The 23,117-nt window shown below is 42.3% G+C and overlaps 1 protein-coding gene across 1 annotated transcript in view; it reads left to right on the top strand.

The window, feature by feature from the left end:
- The window catches only part of LOC145986657 (uncharacterized), a 426,247-nt gene that overhangs the window by 140,209 nt on the left and 262,921 nt on the right, over positions 1-23,117 (top strand). The window contains exon 3 of the mRNA XM_083120936.1: positions 1,244-1,412. Within this exon, the coding sequence (XP_082977062.1) occupies positions 1,244-1,412 (169 nt within the window). The remainder of the gene's footprint in view (positions 1-1,243; positions 1,413-23,117) is intronic.

Here is a 23,117-nt window from a genome sequence, read left to right on the forward strand (position 1 = left end):
ACCATTCAACCTCATCTTCGCGATTAGCCAAATGTGGCAAAAGAGCGAAGTAAATTAGGTCAATTTAAATCAAGAGGAGCTTAAAGGGGAAATGTTATGGCCCTTTTGAAGTAGTTGTTACTGATATATCCATTTTTATATAAGCTGTGTAGGCCAAAGTACTGGGAATGGAAAATAAGCGGGAATTGCGTTTCTAAGTAGTTTGTTTGTGTTAATTTGCTTCGCTTTCCTACCACTTTTGGCTAATCACGAAGATGAGGATAAAAGGCGCTAAGATGAAAAGAATGAGACAACAATCATATACATAAAGGACAGGACAAAACACAGGCCCCCATACATGGTTATACTAGCCAGTCCTTCGTTAGTCTTCAAAATACAGTCCAGGATGTAGTTTAGTCGACGCGCTAGCTACGTTAACGACCGGCTGGCTTTGAAGTCTACGGAGCACGCCCACCAGCTGTAACAATCACATTCAACGCACAGTGTAGCCACACATCTACTCTACGCCACCTTGTCCCTTCGCACACAAGCACCTTCCCACGGTCTCCACATTGAAGTTGCAAAGTACGGCAACATCGTATCGGCAGTCATGTGACTGAGACTCCACGTGGAGTAGACGAGCGGAATGACAGCTGCGCTCACGTTCGTGGCGGCGGCATTCTTCAGTTTTTCGACGTTAACGAAGTAAACGCGTGGACTATACGTGGAAGTGAGGTTGATATTTGGGTGTCTTCACACCATGTTTCCGTGTAACACGCGCTGCCACAAGCGTCTGGTAGCTGCAGCCGCGTTGACCCTCCATGTAGCCCCTTTCCCTCTAGCGCGTTCATTGGTCGAGCCCTAGCGCAGAGGACTTGTTTTCGTTCGCTTGTCTAGAATTCCTTTAGATTATTCAGGTGAATCCTTGTGTCAGTTCTGTTATTTTATTTTACTGTTCCTGAATGCTCTAGCAGGAATACTATTGTGTAACCACAAGCTAAGGAACCTATTCAGAACCACGTGAATCGTACTCGCACGTGGACGGAAGGCTTAGTGGAGTTCCTTATGGCCCGAGCTGGAGGAAAAGATGCACGAAGGCTTGTGGAAGATTATTTTGTTTGTGGTCGCTCTATAAGCAGATGCAAGTCTTCGGTATCATATTCAGAAATGACTTTGGTGCGGCAGATCAGAAGTCCAAAATTGCCTTAACTATTTAAAATAAGGCCGTGAGAAATTAAAGCACTTGTTTTCTTCTCTATTCCAGGCGGAGTGCCCTCCGATCCAAATGGAGCCTGTAGATTTGAGCCTAAAGAGCTCAAGTACAGGGTCTTCATCCACGCCGCCGTCTCCTGTAGTCCTTCAAGTGCCTCGGTATAGCCCCCAGCTCCCAGGATCCACGGGGAACGGTGTAGACCTCAGGATAATCAAACCAGGTAGGTGATTCTTCTGTTGCAAAGTTTCAGTGATTCTTGTCCTGTGTAACATGTTTGTTTGGGTCAATAAGGTTTTAAGTTCTTCGATGTACGACGTTACTAATCTTTATCCTAGCTTGTATGCCTTCGCCTTACATGCGTGTGCTTGAGGATGCCTATCTGTTAAGGATACGGCGAGATTTTTTTTTTACAGCTACGTTCGTGAACTGCTTACCCCACCTGTTGGCTGTAACTAGGAATGTGAAAACGGTGCAAGCACATGAATTACAGCCGAACGGAACAATTACCACCCATTTTCACTCAGCAGTTGTCCATTATATTCAATATTCAACACTAGTCTTTGCCAGCCACAAAGTTAGTCTACTTGTTTCTATACCTATAGTATGACTTGATTGTATCCTCACAATGTCTCCTCGATGGTGCGGTGGTAACGTCGTCGCCTTCTTATCAAGGGGTCCCGGGTCCGATACCCGGTGGAGCCACGTGGCGGATCCCACTTTAAACTGAAGGCCCGGTCCCGATTAGCCTATCTGTGAATAAAGTGGACTTATAAAATAACAAATCCAAATCCAATTATATGCTCTTGTCGCGTGTCACCTGAGGATCTTACCAGTTGAGTGGAGGCGTGTGTCGCTACTATGTGAAACGTTGTTGATTTATTAGCATTTTTTGGGAGATCCGACTTCCGTGGCGGAGTGGTTACCATATCGCGCTACCATAGACATCGGGTTCGAATCCCGGCCTGGGCATGGGTGTTTTATGTGAGTGTTCCTTCATCAATTTCATCCTCATCGTCGCGATGAGCGGAAAGTGACAGAAAAGCGACGCTATATAACAAAAATCAAATCAAATCTTTCTGGGATAGGTTACCATCAGGCATTGGCATGCATATTTTAACGCTAGAATTCATTCCAATGCAGTGAATATCCTCTCAGGAGCAATGCATTTTGTCCGATAATGAACCCGCCCCTGCCCTTCCGCTCCCTGCCCCACAGCGAGGTATCCCACATGCCATGGGTTCATTGTATCGAGAGCAGCGATCAATCGCCCAGCATCAGAATTTTCTCCGCTCCCTCGGAGATGTTTTCCAACCAACTTACCGTTCGTTCTCGCTCGAAGAATCGAAACTCGCGTGCTAAGACGCTGTAAAAAAAAATTAGGCAAATCAGATTCCACAAGGCTCGCACGCCATGTTCCCTGTATCTTCACCCGCTCGGGGCAAGAAAGTGAAGGCAGTGATTATTCTGCGGAAAGCACCACTTCCTAAACTGCTTTAAGGTCAGTAATCAGTCAGGCTTACATGGTGATGTGTACGTGTTAATACCTCTCCGGCCTCTGTGGTGTATTGTCTAGCGCGACGTTCTTCTATGCCAATCAGAAGGTAGCAACGTTTAAGTTCACGTTGTGGTAAGTTGCAAGGATATATGAAAAATAACTGGACTAATCAGTGGCGGCAATTAGGCTGTTGCCCCCCCCCCCCCAGTTTTCGAACCCAATCGCCGCCACTGGGACTAATAGTATTACTTTCAGACCCTGACGGACGTAGGGGGGAGCTGATGGGGCTGCAGTCCTTCCCTAAATTTGGAGAAAGCGAAAATTTTGAAATTAAAGCAGTAAAAAGCTCGGGAAAGACGAAAGTTGCGCATACAAACTCCCCTTAAAATGATCTCCGATTAGCATTTTTGTCTGTGAGCTTAAAGCTAAGGTTAAAAATGGTAATTACGATATATTTTATACTGTATCCGCCTTCCCCCAGAACGCAGATACATGATCTTTATAATTCGATGTCCCTCCGAAAGAAAATCCTACGTACGCCAGTGCTTTAAGACTGTTGGCCTTTATTGAATTTCAATTATAAACTTTCAACACAGTCTCCTTCTGAAGTGAGACGCGGTTCAAATTCAATCCTGGGCATGGATTTTCTTAGTGTCTCTTCACCAATTTCATCACTCATCCTCATCTTCACGACTAGCCCAAAGTGGAAGAAAAGCGAAGTAAAGTGAACAGTCATGACCTACCAATGATGACGTTGCATACCAACACACAGTCTCTACACAGGCCTTGCTATTAGAAGGCATTGGTCGAACTCGATACAAAGTGGGAAGCCCCAGTTCATCGTGCATTGTCATCGTCGCCATAATGCCAAGAAATTTACATACAACCGACCTCCTTGGCGGAGTAGTTAGCACACCGAGCTACGATGCTTAGTGGCCCGGGTTCGAATCCCAGTCTGGGCCTAGCTGTTGATTTCGCCAGTTGATTTATGGGCTTCGGTTGCATCCAATACGAGGGCATATTCTGTGCGATTGGACTTTGAGCAACATGCTCTGGCTTCGAATAGCTTTCGTTAGGGTTGGGTTACGGTGGTTGGTGCAACCGCGGGCGTCTCTAGGGTGGGAAATGGTGGGCTGTAGCCAAACTGGGCAACGTAAGAAACCTTCGAAGTCCCACATTTGTAAACTCAAACTTTGCTTCCAGAAAATGGGGCGCAGGAGGTTTCTTCCTCCAGGGGGAGAAGGGGCAAGAAACTAATGTGCTCCCCAAATGCACCACTCTTGTAAATATCAGTTCTTAAAGTAATTAACTGTGACTGAAATGAAATATGTGTGACGTGGCCTCATCGATGGCGCAGTGATAACTTCATCGCTTTCAATCAAGGGGTCTCACGTTTGATACCCAGACGTAATGGTTGGGTTCAAACTTTAAACTGTAGGTCCAGTCTCAATTTACCTTTCTGTGTAGAATGTGGACTTAAAACTAAAGTTTTAGGCTGATATCCAGGCTTTTCCATTTGAGGGAGGCGTAAGTTCGTATTTATAGGGGTGTGAGCGTAAACGTACAACCCAAATTTGATCTAGGTGTCCTGTATAATGATCGTATTAGTTTTCAAATATTAGCGGCATTTACATACCCGACCGTGGTTTGTATAATAATTATCTTTATGCAAAATAAAATATTACATTTTAAAGTTTTTGTTGTGTATCCCAATGCTGTACATATAACATATACGAGCGTGTGCCTGTATTTAATATTCCATTCGATAAAAAGCGCCATCTATACTTCTCATTCTAAACACAGCACAGAGAGGTGACGACATTGAATGCGCATGCGCCGCTAAGAAAACTAGAAGCGTACATGGTTGTTCTTTGTCATTGACCCATCAATTTGATCATATCATAATCGCGATTAGCCAAAATCGGTAGAAAAGAAACCCTAAGTAACAAAACTCAAATTGACTACAATCAAAATAGATGCACAAAGGAAGCATATAAATAACTGCATTGAAGATTGTAACAGAAAAAGGGGGGAGGAAACGTAACGTTCATCACAATTGCTCTACGTGTTTGCATGAATTTTGATTGACACTTATGTCTTTCGGACGTGGAAATATTAGTTGAAGAACCAAGGCGCCGCTTTTCCCCGTGGGTTTTTTTATGGTAGAATTATATTTTATGGGATCGTGCTCTTAGAAGGTGGCCACGTATTGAATCTTTCCTCTTGTACTTTTCCTGCCTTTACCGCTTCCATTACTTGCAATCGATTATGGGGGCGCAGACAATCGAACATGATCGAGAGTTGTAATTTGCCGGAGAAAACCGCGTTGCTTTAAGGACCTATTTTATGACACTAAATTCTCCCTTTTTGTCGATGATTTATTTTTCTTATTGGGTAGTTGCTCCATACATTTAAGCTGTTGATTTCGCCGGTTCTTTTATGGGCTTCGGTTACATTCCAATACGAGGGCACATGGAGTTTGAGGCACATGCGCTGGTTTCAAATAACCTTAGTCACGGGGTCGGTGCAGCCGTTGCAGGGTGGGAAATGGTGGGCGGTAGCCAACGTCAGAAATCTTTCAGATCCCACATTTGTAAACTCAAATTTTGGTGCAAGATAGAAAATGGAGCTCAGGAGTTGTTGTTTTTTTGTCCCCTCAGCGGGAGAAGGGGCAAGGAAGTCATGTTCTCCCCTAGAGCACCACTTTTTTTTTTTTAATAAATTTATGTTTTAAGTCCACTTTATGCACAGTAATGCTAATCGGGACTGGACATACAGCTTAAAGTGGAATCCGAACCACTATGTGCCTCCACCGGGTATCGAACCCGGGACCCAAGCACCACTCTTGTAAGTATCAGTCCTTAAAGTAATTAACTCAAATTGCTGCTACGGAAATGAAATTATATGTGTGAAATATATACTTTAAGACTCACGTGGCCTCCCCTATGACGTAGTGGTAACGTCATAGCTTTGTAATGATGGAGTTCCTGGTTCGATATCGGACGAGTTCACTTAACCCACTTTAAACTATAGGTCCAGTCCGGATTCTGTGCAGACACTCAAGTTCTAGGCTGGTATTCGTTGTCGATGAAGAGCAGGGGTATGTCCAGACTTGTTCATCTGGGGGGGGGGGGGAGGGGGGTTGGTATTCATTGGATTATGAAAGTAAATAAACAGCCAAGATTGGACCTTTGTAGAAAGTATATGGTGTCGGGGTGTGTGAATGGAGGGGCAACGTCCCCTCTTGCCTCTCCTCCGAACGCCCATGGTCACAGGTAAAAAACAACATAAAGCAACCCTTCGCATTGAAACGTGCTATGAAGGCTTGAAAGGGGTTGTAGAGGTACTTTCCCAAACATTCACAATCTCTGTCATTTCTGCAGGTGGTGTAGTCAGTACAACGCTCCGGCCGTATTCAACCACCAAGGTTGCTCGCGGCTACACATTTAGAGGCTGGGCAGTCAAAGCCCAGAGCCGCTTCATGCACGGACAGTGCTGTTAAAAGTCCCACCCGAAAGCAGTCAGACAGCCTACCAAATTCTGTTCTCACATGACAATAAGTGTGTATTTTCAAATACCTTAAAATATGATTCATAATTCAAGTAGAGATGGCGCTTTTACGTTTCCACTTCATGATTGTACGGTAGCGATCTGGAAGCCTGGAAAGGTCATAGAATTTTCTTTGGAACATTGAGCAGGAACTCAGCTTATATAGAGTGTTGATAAAAGTAAAGTACAATTCCTTTTGGCTGTCCATCCGCCCAACTTGATTTTTCCTACCGAAGATGGTTTCAAGACATTTGGACTCAAAAACAAACACCCAACCTGGAACAATTTGCCACGGGTGAAAGCGCATTGTTGGTACATCGCAGCACGGCAAGGCTCTTCGGCTGGAGAAGTCTTCGGGAACCAGGTCACGGCCAGGTGCAGAGCCAGGTAAGACCATGGGAGAGAACGAATTCGCGTGGGAAACAGATAAAAAGAGTCCGACATCGAACCCTTGCCCCAGTGAAAATAGTGACAAGGTCGCTGAGATGTTTTCTTGTTGAGGATGGAAAGGTGTTACTGACGCTAGCAACAGGTGGATTCCTTGGGTGTCAAGGTCTGAGAAGTGTCTTGGCTGATTCTCTCACGTTTGGTAATCTAAAGGACTCGGTTGTGTGTCATAGCATATGTTGTTTTCGCTACGCTGTAAAAAAAAGAAATGTGGCGTAAATTAACGCCGAGTGTAGTCATGCTGTAACAGCACTTTTGTTGGTGTTAATACGAAATTGGTATTGTTCTACATCATCTTTGGCGTGTTGTTACACAGTTGGCTATCAGACATCACCAAGCATGCACCGACCTCTGTTAGCATAGGGCTTTACGATGGCAGGGGTGACGGGTTCGTATCCCGGCCTTCGCATGGCTGTTCTTTGTGTGTGTCGCCATTAGTTTCATCATATCATCACTCATCATCTTCGCGATTAGCCAAAATTGGCAGAGAAGCGAGGTAAAATAATCCAAATCAACAACAATCCCCACGTATGGAGCTCTTTAACACTCGATGACACTAAAGTTCTGGCGGCTAAATAGGGCCTGGGCCTACAGTGGCCAATTTGAAATAGGGTTGTTGAAGGTCCACGAACCCATAAATTCTATTGGGTTCCTCTGCAGTACCGGAACCTTATTCTCGCACAATTTAAATTCGGTCCAAGTTGGGTATTGTTTGATTGAAAAAAGGTTCCTGGACCGAATTGAAATTCTTCCGGAAAAAGGTCCCATAAATTTATCAGGAAAAAAGGTTCCTCGACCGAATTGAAATATCTAACAGATAAAAAGGTTCTTTACGGTCCATAACCCATTTACGCTTGCTAATTTTCTCTCCTGGACCGGAATTTAAAATTCCTTGACCTTTGACAATCCTGCTTTAAAGGGGAATCGGAAACACTGTGCAATGTTTCTCGCCCAGGGAACCGAACCTGGATCCCTTGGATTACAAGGCAAATGCGTTATCACCACGTCATTGTAGTTGTTCAGAAAACGTGGTGGCATATTTTTTTGGAGTCTTAACATGACAGAAGAAATGTTCTTCCAACAGCCTGTGTGGTAACGTTCTCTTTCTTCTTCTTTCTTTCTCCCCGCCACTCTCTCTCTCTTTCATCTTCGTCTGTTTTTTGCTTTTTCCTCCTTTCTTTGTCACTTTATTTTCATTCATTTTTCTCTGTTAATTACATTTTTTCTTCCGTCTCTGTTCCGCTCTTTCTTGATCCCTACCTTGTGTTGTCTTGGTACATTTCACAACTCCCACGTAGCCGATAGAGCTCTGACCATTGGTGCGAACGGTCCCGGATTCGGTCTCCTGTGGGAACTTCAAAATGTCTATGTTGGCCTAGCATCGTGAGGATAATTTGGAAACTACTTGCAAGCGGTAGAAGCTACGGCGTCGAATGCCAGAATACCGCGGCGGTGGGACTCCATGCGCTGACCACACCCAATGAAAACCCTCTGGCAGGTCCTGGCCCTGAATGAAATTTTACCATTTCAATGTGCAGAACGGTAGGCGACACTCATTTCCTTCACCGGTGCATTTCGTATTCAACTTTAAACTGTAGGTCCAGTCCCGATTCGCCTATATGTGCGTACGGTACACTTGAAACAAACTTTCTTTGCGCTCACGTTTCGTCACGACTATAGTGTTCAAAAAGCGAGTATACAGTACCGTTTCAAGCTGTCCAGCCCGCGATTCTCGAAAGCTTAGAAACATGACAAATATTTCCACTGCTCACGAACACGTTGGGTAACCAGAGTTTTTGGAGCACTGTGACGTCAGAGGCAGTTTTTTGACAGCGGCGAAAGGACCTCGTCGCGAGAGAGGGGAAAAAATTACGAGGAACTTAACTTTGGTTTGTGAAGGGGAGGCGACGAAACAGCAAGGCGTATTACAACTGTGCCATTATCAAATTTCGCAATGCTACCGGATTCATTGAGGTCGTCATATTTACAAGAAAATTATACGCTTCGGAGTTGCCGAGCGTGGAATGGTAGCAGGTATCCAGATGCTTCTCGTTGGCTGGGAGCAGTCACGACTAGTCCAGCAGTTGAGCACCGATTCCCAGGATGGTCTCTGTTCTGTAGCTTCTGTACGTCATGTGCCACAGTCCATTTTCATCTGATGACGATATCACTTCCTAATTCGAAAGTTGTGAGTTTGGGGCTTGTATGTTTAGGTCCAGACATCACATTTCGGCTGTATGGTGCGCTGTTAAATTCCTGGTACAGTGGCATGCATAAGTATTACCAAACAAGTTCGTCATTCTCAGTATATCGTCATGAACCTAGAGGGTCACAAAAAATGACGTCAAATTAGTTATTAGCCAATCATGTTGCTTATGGAGCACTGCGTAGTTTTCCCTCAGTATGTCATCAATCATGAACCTAGAGGGTCACAAAAAATGACGTCAAATCGGTTATTAGCTAATCGCGTTGCTTATGGAGCACTGTCTAGGTTTTCGTTGCAGTTATGGAGTTGATATCGAGAAAAAACGCGAGACTTGACAAGTTTCCCTGTCTCGTGTCAAGTTGTATCTGACTTCTCGGTCTCGTCTTGTTATAAACATTCGTCTCGGCCTCGAAAGTCAATTCTCGCTTTCGTCACGAATATATTCTACGAGCAAAATATAGCATATACAGTTTGCCATTTTTCAAGCTTTCACTGCATATGGAGGTCAAGGCAAACGAATCTTCTCGATAACTTTTTCTATTTACGCCTCCAAAAGCGGAATTCTATCCTGAGTATATATGCAACTATGCAGAATATGATGACAACTTTCACTTTGTTTTTACAGGGATTTTGCTGGATGATGTGAGCTGAATGTACAGTCACCGCCAATAAAAATGGAACGACTAGATCCTTGCAAGGCGTTATGTGTGTTGCCTATTTAGCGATATTGAAAAAGTTACTCATAGCCGTAGAATTAGGTAACACACATAATGCCGTGCAGGGAAGCGAATATTTCAGGATGTAGATGTCCCATTTATATTAGCGGTAACTACATTACGGCACTTAGTGTACTGAACCTTAATTGGAAATAATTCATCACTACAAGATACTTCTAACTTGCAAAATCATCGTGATCTTTTTTAAAGTATTCGCAGCAATTACATAGCTGATATAAATAATGCAATTTTAATGGTCCAGTTATTAAAAATATATTTATGGTACATCCAACTGCAATTTATAATCAATATATTTATGCAATATAAAATATAAAATTTGAAATGCTGTGTGTATATAACATATACGAGTGTCTGTGTTTAATATTCCAATCGATAACGACGCCATCTGTACTTCTCATTCTAACCACAGCACAGGGGTGTGACTACATTGAATGCGCATGCGCTCAATAAAAAAACTGGATGCGTTCCCGCGTTTTTGCAAATTAACAGGCAAGCTGTTCAATTTTTAACGGTAGATTAGTGTAAATTTTACAGTAACTTCTAACAGTGTATAAAATATGAGTAGTGGCGTGCCCAAGGAAGGGTTGATGGGGGTCGTAACCTCCTTTTGCCCAATATTCGTAAAAGAACTCAAAGGCAGGAAAAGGACAATACGAGAACTGACTACCAACAAAGTATACGTAGCCCCCTCCCTTTCGAAAATCCTGGGCACGCCACTGGATATGAGGAAACACTTGACTTATTGTGATTTTTCATGATCCAGTCGTTAGAATGAGAGCAAGTTAAATAAATATCAATAGTCGCTAGTGGTATTGAAAGAGTGATTGTTTAATTTCACTTCGCTTTTCTCCCACTTTTGGCTAATTACCAAAATAAGGATGAATGATGATGATGATGATACGTGGACAACACAACACAAGCTCCACAGATGATTACACTGGTTGTGAATCCAGACGCGAGAGCCTCGTTAGTTTGCAAAACGCAGCCAGGTCACACTTGGTGCAGTGGTTCATATGGTTCAGATGGGCTGTAGCCAAACTGAATACAGGAAGAACGTCTTCTCGCTAGAAAAATGATATATTGTCGGTTAGAGGGTGGTCGAAATTGCGATTCGCTGTCACGTGACACCCGGGACAAATTCCTCGTTCCTACGAGGTCACGTTTTCATCGCCTTCGTCGAGCGTCGTGATGAGGTGAGGCTCACGATCTGGAGGCGGGGAGGGGGAGGCTCCCTTGTGTCAAACAGGACCGCTAAATTGTCTCCCGATCAGAGTTTAGATACGGGAAGGCGGAGGTGAAATTACATTCGAGAATCTTTTCTTGAAATATGACGTTACAGTGCTCGAAAAATGACGTGTGGGGATTCTATACCCTGGGTATGGTGAAGAAGAGATGAGCTGGAGTCAATGCATTCTAAATTCGAGAGAGATCCTCAATTCGATACCCGTTCGTCAGACGGACGATACGAAATTTGGCATCGTCCCTAGTTTTGTGTTGCCGACGTCGGTGACGAAGTAGTTAACACAGCGTGCTATGACGGTAGTGGTCACGGGTTGGAGTCCCAACCTGGGCATGGATTTTCTTTGTGAGAGCTCCTGCACTAATTTCATCATATCATCTTTCATTCTCATCTTCGCGATTAGTCAACTGTGGCAGAAATGCGAAGCAAAATGAACCAAATCAATCCTATTTTTTGTGTCGTGAATTCGTGAGTCTTGCTCGTGTAGTGTTGCAGAAATTGTGATTAATAATGTTCATTTTCCTCAAATTTAGATTAAAGTTCAGCCTGTATACGAGGGTGTATAAAAAGGTAACAGGTGTTTCAAATACATACTTTCAAAATAGTCTCCTTCTGAAATGGTACGCTGATTCCAACGTTGAATCCATTTATCAAGGCAATCATTGAAGCCTTTCTTTGAGGCTTAGCTAATCCGAAACAACCTTGTTCAGCTCGCTGTGGCATCCACACATGCCTCTTTACTAACATCAAAGTAATACTGTGCAGATAGCGTAGACTGTTTACAAACCACATTATCAATTTTGTCAAACAAAACCTGATTCCACGCGCTGCTGTAGTTTCAAACCCATGCTGCGTGCTAGAAACACATCCTACCCAGATGGCTGCCTCTCACCAACTGAAAAGTTGCAGAACAGTGGCGCCAATCTTACTGCGTCAATCAAGATCACGCGCCTCTATAAAAAACAACTGACAAATGCTAGCACGCGCATTTAAACGGAATGTAATCCTGATACACCCAACCTGTAAAAGAAGTTCGCTGCAGAAAATGGAAATGATGTGAAACCATTCTTTCTAACGTGATCTCAAAGGAAATAATTGTCGTCCACGAATTGCCCAAAGTTCCAATGCTGCAAATTTTTTGCAATACCGCCCCCCTCGCCTACTCAAAATGAGCCAATTTTTCAGGGAAATATCCACGTAGCGTGCCGAAGATCATTTGAGCACGGAGTGACAAATGTCGTGAGAAAGTATCTCCTTTCTGAATCGGCAAGCTCAAATTTTTTTTTCTCTCGATGTTCCCAAACGAAGAACCCGCGACCACTTCATTACCGGCCGACAGGCATCCACGACCGATGTGTTTTCTGCCGACAAATTGCTGTTCGGCCAATGTTTATGGCGATCCGTTCCCTGGGCGTGAGAGCTTGCTTGTGCGGATGCTGATTGGACGACGGGCGTGTTACCCAGAATGCCCTACTTGAGTTTTGTTCTTTGGTTTGAACCTCTGTGCCAGTACAGAGTATGAGTATTATCGTGCAAATTGTCCATGACTATTTCCATTAACTTTTCTCTTACATCCTACGTGCTTTTAAAGAGATGTATTTTTATGTATGCTGGTGCAGAAGTTGTCAACAGCTTGTTTTGAGTTTTTGAGTTTTCTTTTAATTCTTCTTGAAGCTCTTATTGGGTCAAATAAAGTGCACGAACATGGTGATGGACAATTTGCACGGTAATACTCATGGATCCCACTGTACAATGCCAGTCATAACTCCTTCTACAGATTTGTCGTGAACATTCTTAATGAACCGAATATTATTATTTTGTTTGTCTCTTACTTGAAATCGCGTGACCGAAAGTGATCACCTTCTCATTTCCCAAGTTTCCCGCACTTACTTCTTGATTAACTGCTTCGCTTCCGTTGCAATACTTTCCATCTGTATCCTTCTCTATCTCTCTTCCTTCATTTTCTATGTCTTTCATTCTTTCTCTCTCTTCCTTCATTTTTCTTTTTCTTTCATTCTTTCTCATTCTTCGTTTTTTCTTTCTCTTTCTTCCTTTCATTCCATGTTTCCTTCTCTATCTTGCTTCCTTCATTTTTATTTTTATTTCATTCTTTTTCTTTCTTCCTTTCTTTCCATCTTTTTCCTTCTCTATAACTCTCTTAACTCTCTTCTTTCCTTCCTTTCCTTCTTTTTCATTCTTTCTTTTCTTCTTTATCTTACTTTTTCTTTCCTTCTCTCTCTTCCTTTCTTTCTTCCCCTCCTCTCTTTGCATCATTCTTTTTCCCTGTTTTTTTCATTTTTCTTTGTCTCTTCCAATGTTTCCCTTTTCCTTTCCCACGGTCTATCTCCATGTTTATTTTCATCATCATCGTCGCGATTAACCCAAGAGCTACAAAGTGACATCTGTTAAGATTTCTTCTGGAGCATTGGAGTGAATCTCTGTATGATTTGCTTTTGCTGTTGTCTACATAAAGTTGTTAGTGGTTTAGCACCGTGAGCCTATTTTGTGTCTCTGTTATCTAGACTTCAGCGAAGGCAAACCAAGCGAAGATTTTCTTGAATGCTGGAGAAGAATTTCTAAATTGGTACAGTTGTTTAGAATTTAGAATATCCCCCTCATTGCCGTCTTGGCCATGGTCTGTATCCAGCAAGCTCGCTTCCTCTGGCCAAAGATCAAAGAAGACCTCACCTTCTGTTGGCCAGCACCGGCCGCAGCGGGGGGTGCCTTCACAACACCAGTGACCTCTCTCGGGTGACGCTGGAACCACCCAAAGGGTTCAAGTGTCCTCTGCCACACCTGGACTTTCTTCTTTCTTGTTTTTGTACGCCTGGCGGAAAACCAGTTGGAGTGAGAAGAGATCTTACCCCTTCCCCCCTCCCCTCTGCTGGCTGACATCGTGATGTTTTATTTTCGTTTCTAGGGAGAGAGTAAGTCCTGCCTTCTCTCAGGCACTACCAGACACACACACACACACAGTCATTGGCGTATAAAGACATGTCTTACATGATGCAGAGGAATATAGTGTAACTGTAACAACAGGTAATGTTTTTGGTATATGTAATTTTCCACACCCTTCTTTTGTGTCGGATAACTCAGCCAAAAGGGGTTTATTACCCCCAACCCCCTTTCTGGACACATCACCGTACATACTCGTGGGGTAAAAACATGACATAAGATGTCCCTTCTAAGATCAATATTTATTGCTACGTATGTGCACTGCACATTCTCGATCTCAACATTAGTGGAGGTGTTCAGCACCACCCTTCTTCCGCCCTACATACTAGGGCTACCTGACGCGAGGTTGGGCTAACTCCAGAGCAACCTGTGCAGGGACATTGGCAGAAAAAGTTGCCATCGTGACATCAGAGATCCTACCGACTGAACCACAGCTACTCTACACGCGCTGTCGCACCCCTAAGTTTTTAGTACTCTTAGCTGTTTCAAAAGTCATGCCAGGATCCGAGGATGCTGGGAAGGTGAAAGTATCAGATGATGATATTCAATTAAGTGAATCCTATGCTATCCTATGAAGTATAAGGCGCAAAATCGGAAAATTTGGAGATTGCAGTGAAAAATCTGTTTAGGGGGCTGTCACCACCTCTTTTCTTTTAGATTTTTCAAACACTTCATATTTTTGTAAAAAAATTGAGAATAAATTATATCTTTCCCCAGTGTGTTTCAATATTTATATATTATTTTTGTTCAAAAAATCCTAAAATTAACGTAAATAACGGCAAAAGTCACGTGGTGGACCTGTAAGTCCCCCCCCCCCCCGGGATGTCTGTTCCGACATAACCCTCATGTCTGAAAGAGTGTACAGGGTGTATCAGAAGTCCCTTACCACGCCTTGTAAAATCCGCAGTGATGTATTTTCATGGAATTTGATATGGGCGATACAAAATAGGTCTAGGAGGACGGACACCTTTTGGAGTACGTCACAGGGACGGTCGCCATCTTGAATTCAACTTTTTTATTTAAAATGATAGGTGGGTCATGTAATACATGACCATACGCTAGAATTTCGTCAGGATGTCAAATCTGAAATCAGATTTCATGTACAATTGTTTGTTAATTTTTGAAATTATTATAATTACTATACGAATGAACGTGACCAAAATATCATTGATGCGACATTAATATATTTTTCGAGGTTTAGTAAGTGATAGAATATGTGTGACACTCTTGCAATAATTGATTCTTATTTTTTATTAATGCTGGCAATTTTTATAACTATTGCAATTAATGTACAACTATACATTTCTAAACAACAAAGGAAGCAGTGGTCCAATAACAAAGTGGTTTCTTGAATTTTAGTGATTAAGAAAAGTGTGGGCCTTTGAGCCCCCCTTAGGGTTAAGGCAGAGAACGATGAATAAATGAACATTCATATTAATCTGAATTGACGTTATTTCTACCACCTGGCCGTGGTGAGAGCAACAACCCACACTTTGCTCTGCGTTTCTTCAGCCATTCTAGGCAAATGCTGAGATTAGACCTGTCGTCCAGCTTCTGCCTTGAAAGATATCCTTGATAATGTGGTGGGCGGGGATTTTCTTTCTCGATAAAAATGAAGATTGATTCCTGAGGTAGCAACACTAGCTCTACACCTGCCAAATAAATCCAGTCGAGCCTGGCCACCAGTCAAACCGGCGACCTCGTAATGACCTGGCGGGTCAGAGAACACGGGCAACTGGGCACCTCACCATCTCCGAGTCGGGAAGTTGCTCGGTCGCTCTCATCACAGAGGAGATTGTCTGTAACCTCGATCCCACAGCTTTTTCCAGTTCCTGGCTCCTTCCAGGAATTGTGCTGGAGCCTGTAACGAACCTGACTTTCAAGAGTATTACGTTCGGTAGTCTACTCCCGTGTTGAGTGATGTGCGTGTACATGTGTACGTATGACCTTTCCTCGTATGATTTCTCCACTATTCACTAAACGTCTACCTTTTTGTTTTACCCCATCGGGACGCTTTTATATTTTCTAGCCTGCGGATATTTTAAGAATGCTTCTCGCATTCATTTTTTGTATGAAAACCCTAAACGTGCTGACAAGGCACTCTATATTTCAGTCACTTAACATGTGACGTTTCAACCCTCTATAGGCCCTTCCTCAGACTTTGTGCAAAACCCTATAGAAGGTTGAGACTGCCTTTGTCACCATAGTGACATAGTGTTTTTTTCTGTCATGGAAACAAGGCTTAATCGCGTTACCATTTTTTGTCATTAATTTTAATCAAAAGATTGGTAACCCCCCATAAACCCCCCCTTGGAGTACGCCAGTGGATTTCAAAAATATTTTCTTTGAATTTGACGACCTATTTAGATGCCTTGGCCAAGTTTCTGTTGTCAAATAGGATCTCTATTATTTTAGAGAATTTGTATTTTCCCTGACATTTGGAAAAATGGGTCCCTGCCCACCCTCCCTCCAAGGTTGTCTTACTCTGGGATGGGTGTACCATACAGTCCAAGTACCCATACGGTATTCCTGTCAACGACCGAAGTGGGTCCCGGGTTCGATACCCGGTGAAGGCACATAGTGGTTCGGATCCCACTTTAAACTGTAGGTCCAGTCCCGATTAGCCTTACTGTGCATAAAGTGGACTTGAAACACCAAATCAATCAATCAACGACCGTAGCACAGGGTGAGGCAAAAGTCAGATTATGTATGTTTGGCATTAGTTGGTTGTTTTGGTTTATTTAACTTTCGCTCTTCTGGAATTTTTGGCTAACCGCGAAGATGAGGATGGGTGAAGATATGATGAAATTGATGAAGGGACACTAAAGTACCCATGCCCAGGCCGGGATTCGAACCGGCGTCGTAGCGCGCTGTGATAATCACTACGATGTTACGTAGGTGAATGGCCACCACGGTTGCCAGACCTAACACCCCTGGAGTTTTAATTGTGAGGACACGTAAAAGCCGCTGTGAAATTAAGAGTTTATATGCCTCCTCAAATAAAGAATAACAGGCGGCGCCACTTTCCAAATCACCCCACCACACTAGCAGACGTCTCACGCAACTGGGAGTGTCAAGTAGATTGTGCGTAAATTGAATATGTACTGTAACCGTTACATCAACCTTGTGTATATTGTATGCACGTACTTGTTTTCCTAACCTAAACCTTGCCTCACCATGTATGTTTTCTTCATCCAGCTGAACCCTAAATCTTGCCTTACTATTTCTACTAGCGGGTGACGTGATCCAATGAGAGAGAAACTCCCCAACTTGCCTCGACGTAAGCAGATCATGTGATTCTTCCTCCGCCAATAACCTGCTTCTTTGCGGCCGATAGTAAGTCAAGGACTTGCATTCATTTGTTTCAGTCGAGATACCGTTGCAGCTACTCTAGAACTTCTATCTCCGTCGCGCAGGTGATACATTAGGACACATTACGAAACACTTCCTATGCCGGTCTTTCCTTCGTTAAGGACCAAGCTGAAGCACGTGTAGTTAGTTATATTTACGATGTAGAACGGTGGTGAATTGTTACCAGACAAAAGAAAACCAATGCCCCTAATTATTTCTGTAAATACTTTGATCACTTCCGTTCGTTTCATGTTTGTTTGTTCCGGGTGACTGTTTCTGCCAAGAATTGATTAATTATTTGTTCGTAAATGCTCACAAAGCATCAATTAGAGCGAGTATCGATCGTGATTACTTTTCATCAGGGAAATGTCAAAGTGGGTAAACTCGTCAAGCTTGTTTCCCAAGCCACCCAAAAGCATGTCAGCCACTGTTGCCATCTCCAAGGTTAATTTGCTGGAACTTTCTTATGACCGTTACTTTTCCGACATGGTATGAGTCTGTTATAAGGTCAAGGGCGTGCTGCCAGGTACCTTGTCCTCTGCATTGTATTTTTCAATATCGAAGTTGGTTGTAAGTTCACTTTGTGCACAAGCAGACTGACTAACTGTGGGTTGATCTACAGTTTAAAGTGGAATCTGAATGTCACGATTAGCTAAAGTGGCTGAAAAGTGACGTATTCGATAAAAAGAAAAATCGTTCCTGCTTTCTGCGTTTCTCAGCATCTTTCTTTCTGTGTTCAATAACTCCCTTCATTTTCCTCATACAATGAACCAATCGATTGTGTCGTATTTTTGGGTTTACGTCAGGGCTCGAAGTGAGGTGGATATGCACCCAATTGTCAACGTCACTTCCACGTAGTACACCCTTGACTGTATTTTGCAGACTAACGAGGCTCTATTGACTTTCCCTATGGCCAGTATACTTCTGTGTGTCGCCCTGTTTTTGTCTTCGTGTGTGCTGAGTGTCCCTTTACAGCCTCAGCTTTTAACAAAATTCAGAATATGTTAGTAACACGACACTGCAATTATGCTATTTTAGTTATGGTAAGGGGCTGGACCCCGTATAATGTGACGGGTCCAAAATAACCTAAGTGCTGGCGCACCCAAAATTTTTAATTCGAAATCTCCCAGCTAGCAAACAATTTACAAAGCATCATCCCAGGTGTCTCTATATCATCATGTTATACCATTGGAGCATCCCCCCAGCTAACTAAAAGAGCTCTACAAACTCCCCCCCCCCCCAGCTAGCAACTTCCAAGTGCGGTTATATCATATCGCTTTCCCATCTCCAGGCAGAATTCATCAGTAAATAAAGGGGTGAACATATGGAACCTCCATGTACAGAAATGAAATGTTTAAATAACCAAAAATATTTGGTTGAGCTTTGCAATTAATGAAATACGTTTGGTTAAACTTTTGAACTAGCCAGGGATGTTTAGTTGAGCTTTCAAGGTAATCAAGACCTTTTGGTTGACCTGTTAGATTAATCAAAACATTTGATTTAACTATTGTTATTATTGAAACATGTTTGATTGAGATTTTGAAATAACCAAAAACATTTGATTGGACATTTGAATTAACCAAAGATGTTAGACGGAGACTATTAATAACACAAACAAAAAGTTTGTTTGAACTTTGTAACTAACAAGAGGCGTTTGGTTGAGGTTCAGCTTTCGAATTAATCAAGGATATTTAGTCGAGTTTTTGAATTAACAAAAGATGTTTGATTTTCCTTGTGAAATAAGCAAAAAATGTTTGATTTAGCTTTTGAACCAAAGATGTGTGAATTGGTTTCCAAATGAAAAATTTGCTAAATTTTGCTAAATTCTAATTAATATAAATAGTCCTGAGTGGGTTCTAGTTACCGAGAGAAAATTGTGTTGGTCAACAATCATCTGTTTGTCGCTGAGCACTTATTTTTTCTTTTATTCCAAACATATTTTTTTCATTGTATTGCCATTGAGTTCGTGGCACGTTAACGACACCTCGTAGCGAGGATCGAACCCAGGACTCCTCACAGCAAAGGCGATAGCGCTATCAATGGACATACGACTACGCTGACTACCTCTGAGTTTATTACTAATGATAGTATCAGCCTAATAATAGACAAGTTAGCAACACTGATTTCACCTTAGCTTATGACTCCGAGATAACCACATCAGTATTGAACGATGTCGGTTCTGAAGAGTTCACCTTTTTTTTCCTGAGAATTGTGGCGGGGGCTTTAAAAAAACGAAGATCGCTGGGCGTTCTTCACTTGTTTCCGATGAGCTGAAGCCAAAGCGGCAACCGCCCCCTATACTCAAATTAATGAATTTCACACAGGACTCCGCCTTCATGTTAATTGAATCACGAAGCGGCTTGATTGGAAACTCACCGTAGCTTCGACCTTTGACCGCCAGGCGGCGGCGTATCCGCTGCTGTTTAATACATTGGCTTATTAACTAAAGGTCTCTCGTATCTAAATGATGTTCTTGTAAAATCGTTTGTTCCTAGACCAGGAAGTTTGACGTGTGTTTTTTTTTTTTTTACTGGCGATCGTTCACGTGCTCTACAGAAAAACTCACGTCTAGAAAAGGCAGATGTTGAGATTCTTGCGAAGCAAAAAGTTTGTCTTATTTGTGTTTTCGTTGTTTTGCACTCGCTTTTCTGCCACCTTTGGTTAATCGCGACGACGAGGGTGATTGACAGTGAGATGCAACAAAGGACATACATGTCTAAGCCGAGACTCGAACCTAGGAACTTCGGTAGCTATATCGAAAGTCGACTACAAAACCGCGCTTTGCCACCGAACCGACAAGTTTGTTTTAAATGCACTTTTGCTCAGATGAGAGAATCGAAACTGGGCTCACAGTTTAAAGTCAGATGTGTGCGTTTCCTTCATTGCAGAAAATTTTAAATTCGCTACGGGGGCATTCCACGAGAAGTGTTCCTATTCCACGTTCATAACAAAATGAATTAATCTGAAAATTATTATTGTTTTTAATTGCATTAGTTTAAATGCTTGCGAATGCATATAATTTGCATATTTCACCGACACAAAATATTAGTAGTAGTATCTGTAGCCTATGTGCTTCACAGACAAATGAAGTCAAATTTGCTACTTTTTTTAAGAAGTTGCACAACACATTCAGGCTGTGTTATCATACTCCTTTTTTTTTGTTAGCAGACGCCACAAAGTATTTCGTAATTCTATGAAATAAGTTCATTATGAATAATTTTAATCCAATATCATGTCTGGAATCTTCCATTTTATGTGTGAAATGAGGGGGAATTCTCTCTTCGCGGCCTCTCTTTTTCTTTCTCCGCCTCTCTCTTTCTCTCATTTTTCTTTATCCCCCCTCTCTGTATCTCTTTCTTACTCTCTTATCTATCTTTCTCCCCCCTCTCTGTCTGCCTTTCTCTTTCTCTCTCTCTCTCTCTCTCTCATCTTCCTTTATTTCTCCCCCTCTCTGTCTGTCTCTCTCTCTCTCTCTCTCTCTCTCTCTTCATCTTTCTTTCTTCCCCTCTCTGTCTCTTTCTCTCTCCCTCATCTTCCTTTCTTTTCCCCTCTCTCTCTTTTTCTCTCATCTTTCATTTTTTTGTCTCTCATCTTTCTTTCTTTCTCTCTCTCACCCTCTCTCTCTTTTCTCTCTCTCTCTTTTTCTTTCTTTCTCTCACTCACCCTCTCTCTGTCTCTTTCTTTCTCTCTTCCTAGCAAGTGTCTGCGTCGTTCTCAGTCTTGTCTCACAATACATATATCATACTCTTTTTCGACTGAAAATAATGGGTACAATTTTTTAAAAAAAATCAATTAGAGGAAACGAAAGAAGGTTTTCACTCATTATACATCTAAATCCTATCAATAAGTAATCAATATCTTAGTTAATGCTGCTTTTTCGCCTCGTCAGGTAAATCAACCCCCTCCTAAGATATTTCACGACGGCTTAATTTGTGGTAATCTTGGTGCTAACTTTAATCACAGAGCGTGCGGACAGGTACGAGTCGTAAACGTAACTCCAACTAGTTATTTTTTTTGTCGTGTACCATCTTTGTACCCTTTTCTTCATCCCCCTTTGATGTTTCCTTTAACTGCGAGGAAACCTGAATATATCCTAGTCGTAAAAGCTGTGGATGGATTTCACAGGAGGTTCACACACACACATTCACATATGCGAAGACTGTAAGTTCGCCCACGGAGAGCCGCTTCTATTGAGGAAGTCATCATGAAGAGGGAGTGGCGTAAGGCCCTGCCCTAGGAGGACAACATGCCTGAATAGACCTCGGACCAGGCAGTGGAAAGAAGGCATCGTACATAAAACATCTCCACTGCCTTCAAGAAAAAAACTGCTTGCATCTTAGATCAGTCATTCTCATACGTCCACGTCTCAGCTCCATTTCTGTTACTAAATTTCTTAATTGATTTGGTTTATTTTACCTCGCATTTCTTCCACTTCTGGCTAATCGCGACGATGAGGATGAGTGACGATATGATGAAATTGATGAAGAGACAGTCACAAGGAACACCCTTGCCTAGGCTGGGATTCGAACCCGGGACCCCTGTCGTCGTAGCTCGCTGTGCTAACCACTCCGCCAAGGCTTCAACAGTAACTGATTTATAAACTAGAGATTATTGTAGATACGTATAAAGCACGAAAAGAATGAAATGTGATAGCGGTGGAATTGTAATACACATTCCCGATGGCGTAGTGCCCTTATAATCAAAGGGTGTCGGGTTCGATACCCAGTGGAAGCACAGTGATTCGCTTCCCACTTTAAACAGTGTGTCCAGCCCCGATTAGCCCATCTGTGCATAAAATGGACGTAAAGCAAAAACTCAAACACGTCATAAACGAAGAGTGGGGCGTACAAAATGCAATATTACTGGTGCACTGAAAATTTACTTGGATAAATGACGGTTTAATATCATCCAACCAATCGTGGCCATCGTCGTTTCTGCAGAAGCGTCTATTACATATTGAACCGTGATTAATATAATTTTAATGAGTCTGTTTCTAAATCTACTGTATTGACATATTGGCTAATCGTGACTGGACCTACAGTTTAATGTGGGATCCGAACCACTATGTGCCTCCACTGGGTATCGAACCTGGCACCCCTTGACGTTACCGCTACGCATCGAAACCATCGAGTGTGTTTGGCTTCTCCACTTGTGTAGTAGTTAGCATTGCGAAATCAACAACATCCAGGGTTCGAACCTGTGGAAAGCTTGGATATTTCTTCGTAATCGTAATGTTTTTGATTCTGAAACGCGACATGAAGTAGTGCAGTTCAACAACACTAATGTTGTAGGATTTGTTATTTCTTCCTCTCCCCTCTCTACCTCTATCTTTCTCTTCCCCTTTCTCTCTCATGTACATCCATATACGTATACATATATACATAAATAAACACATATGTGAAATCGTAAATGTTGAAATAATACAATGCACTTTTTTGATGTAATAACATATCTATTTTGTTTCACATACGAACACGTAGACTTTGCGATCATACACTGTCTAATTGTAGGCAATCTTGAACTTTGACAGCTCGAAGTGTGTACATAGTAATGAGGAAATGAGACTTCAAAAACATATAATAAATATGTTGACAAAAATACGTAATTGACAAGATAAGAAATACAAACCGCAAGCATGCGAGATTTCAGTAAACTTCAAATAAGAAAATTAGTTTTCTGAGGCGAGTTTGCAAGAAAAATAACAACAGGAATATACAGACTGAATATGTTCTGAATGAACTTATACATTATACAAGCACTCATAAAATAAGGCTTTTAGTGTAGTAACATTTTTACCTAATGTAACTATACATTTAGATGTGTATTTAAAGGGGTTCTCAGTTACCCTGCTGCCATCTGTTGACAATAAAACTGCGTTTTGGAATGTTTACGGTTTGGTAATATTTGTTGATTTATCCGTTGTATTTCATTTCTCCTAAAACTGA

The sequence above is a fragment of the Lepisma saccharinum genome, chromosome 4, assembly GCF_977018435.1.
Source record: "Lepisma saccharinum chromosome 4, izLepSacc3.1, whole genome shotgun sequence".
Lineage (NCBI taxonomy): Eukaryota > Metazoa > Arthropoda > Insecta > Zygentoma > Lepismatidae > Lepisma > Lepisma saccharinum.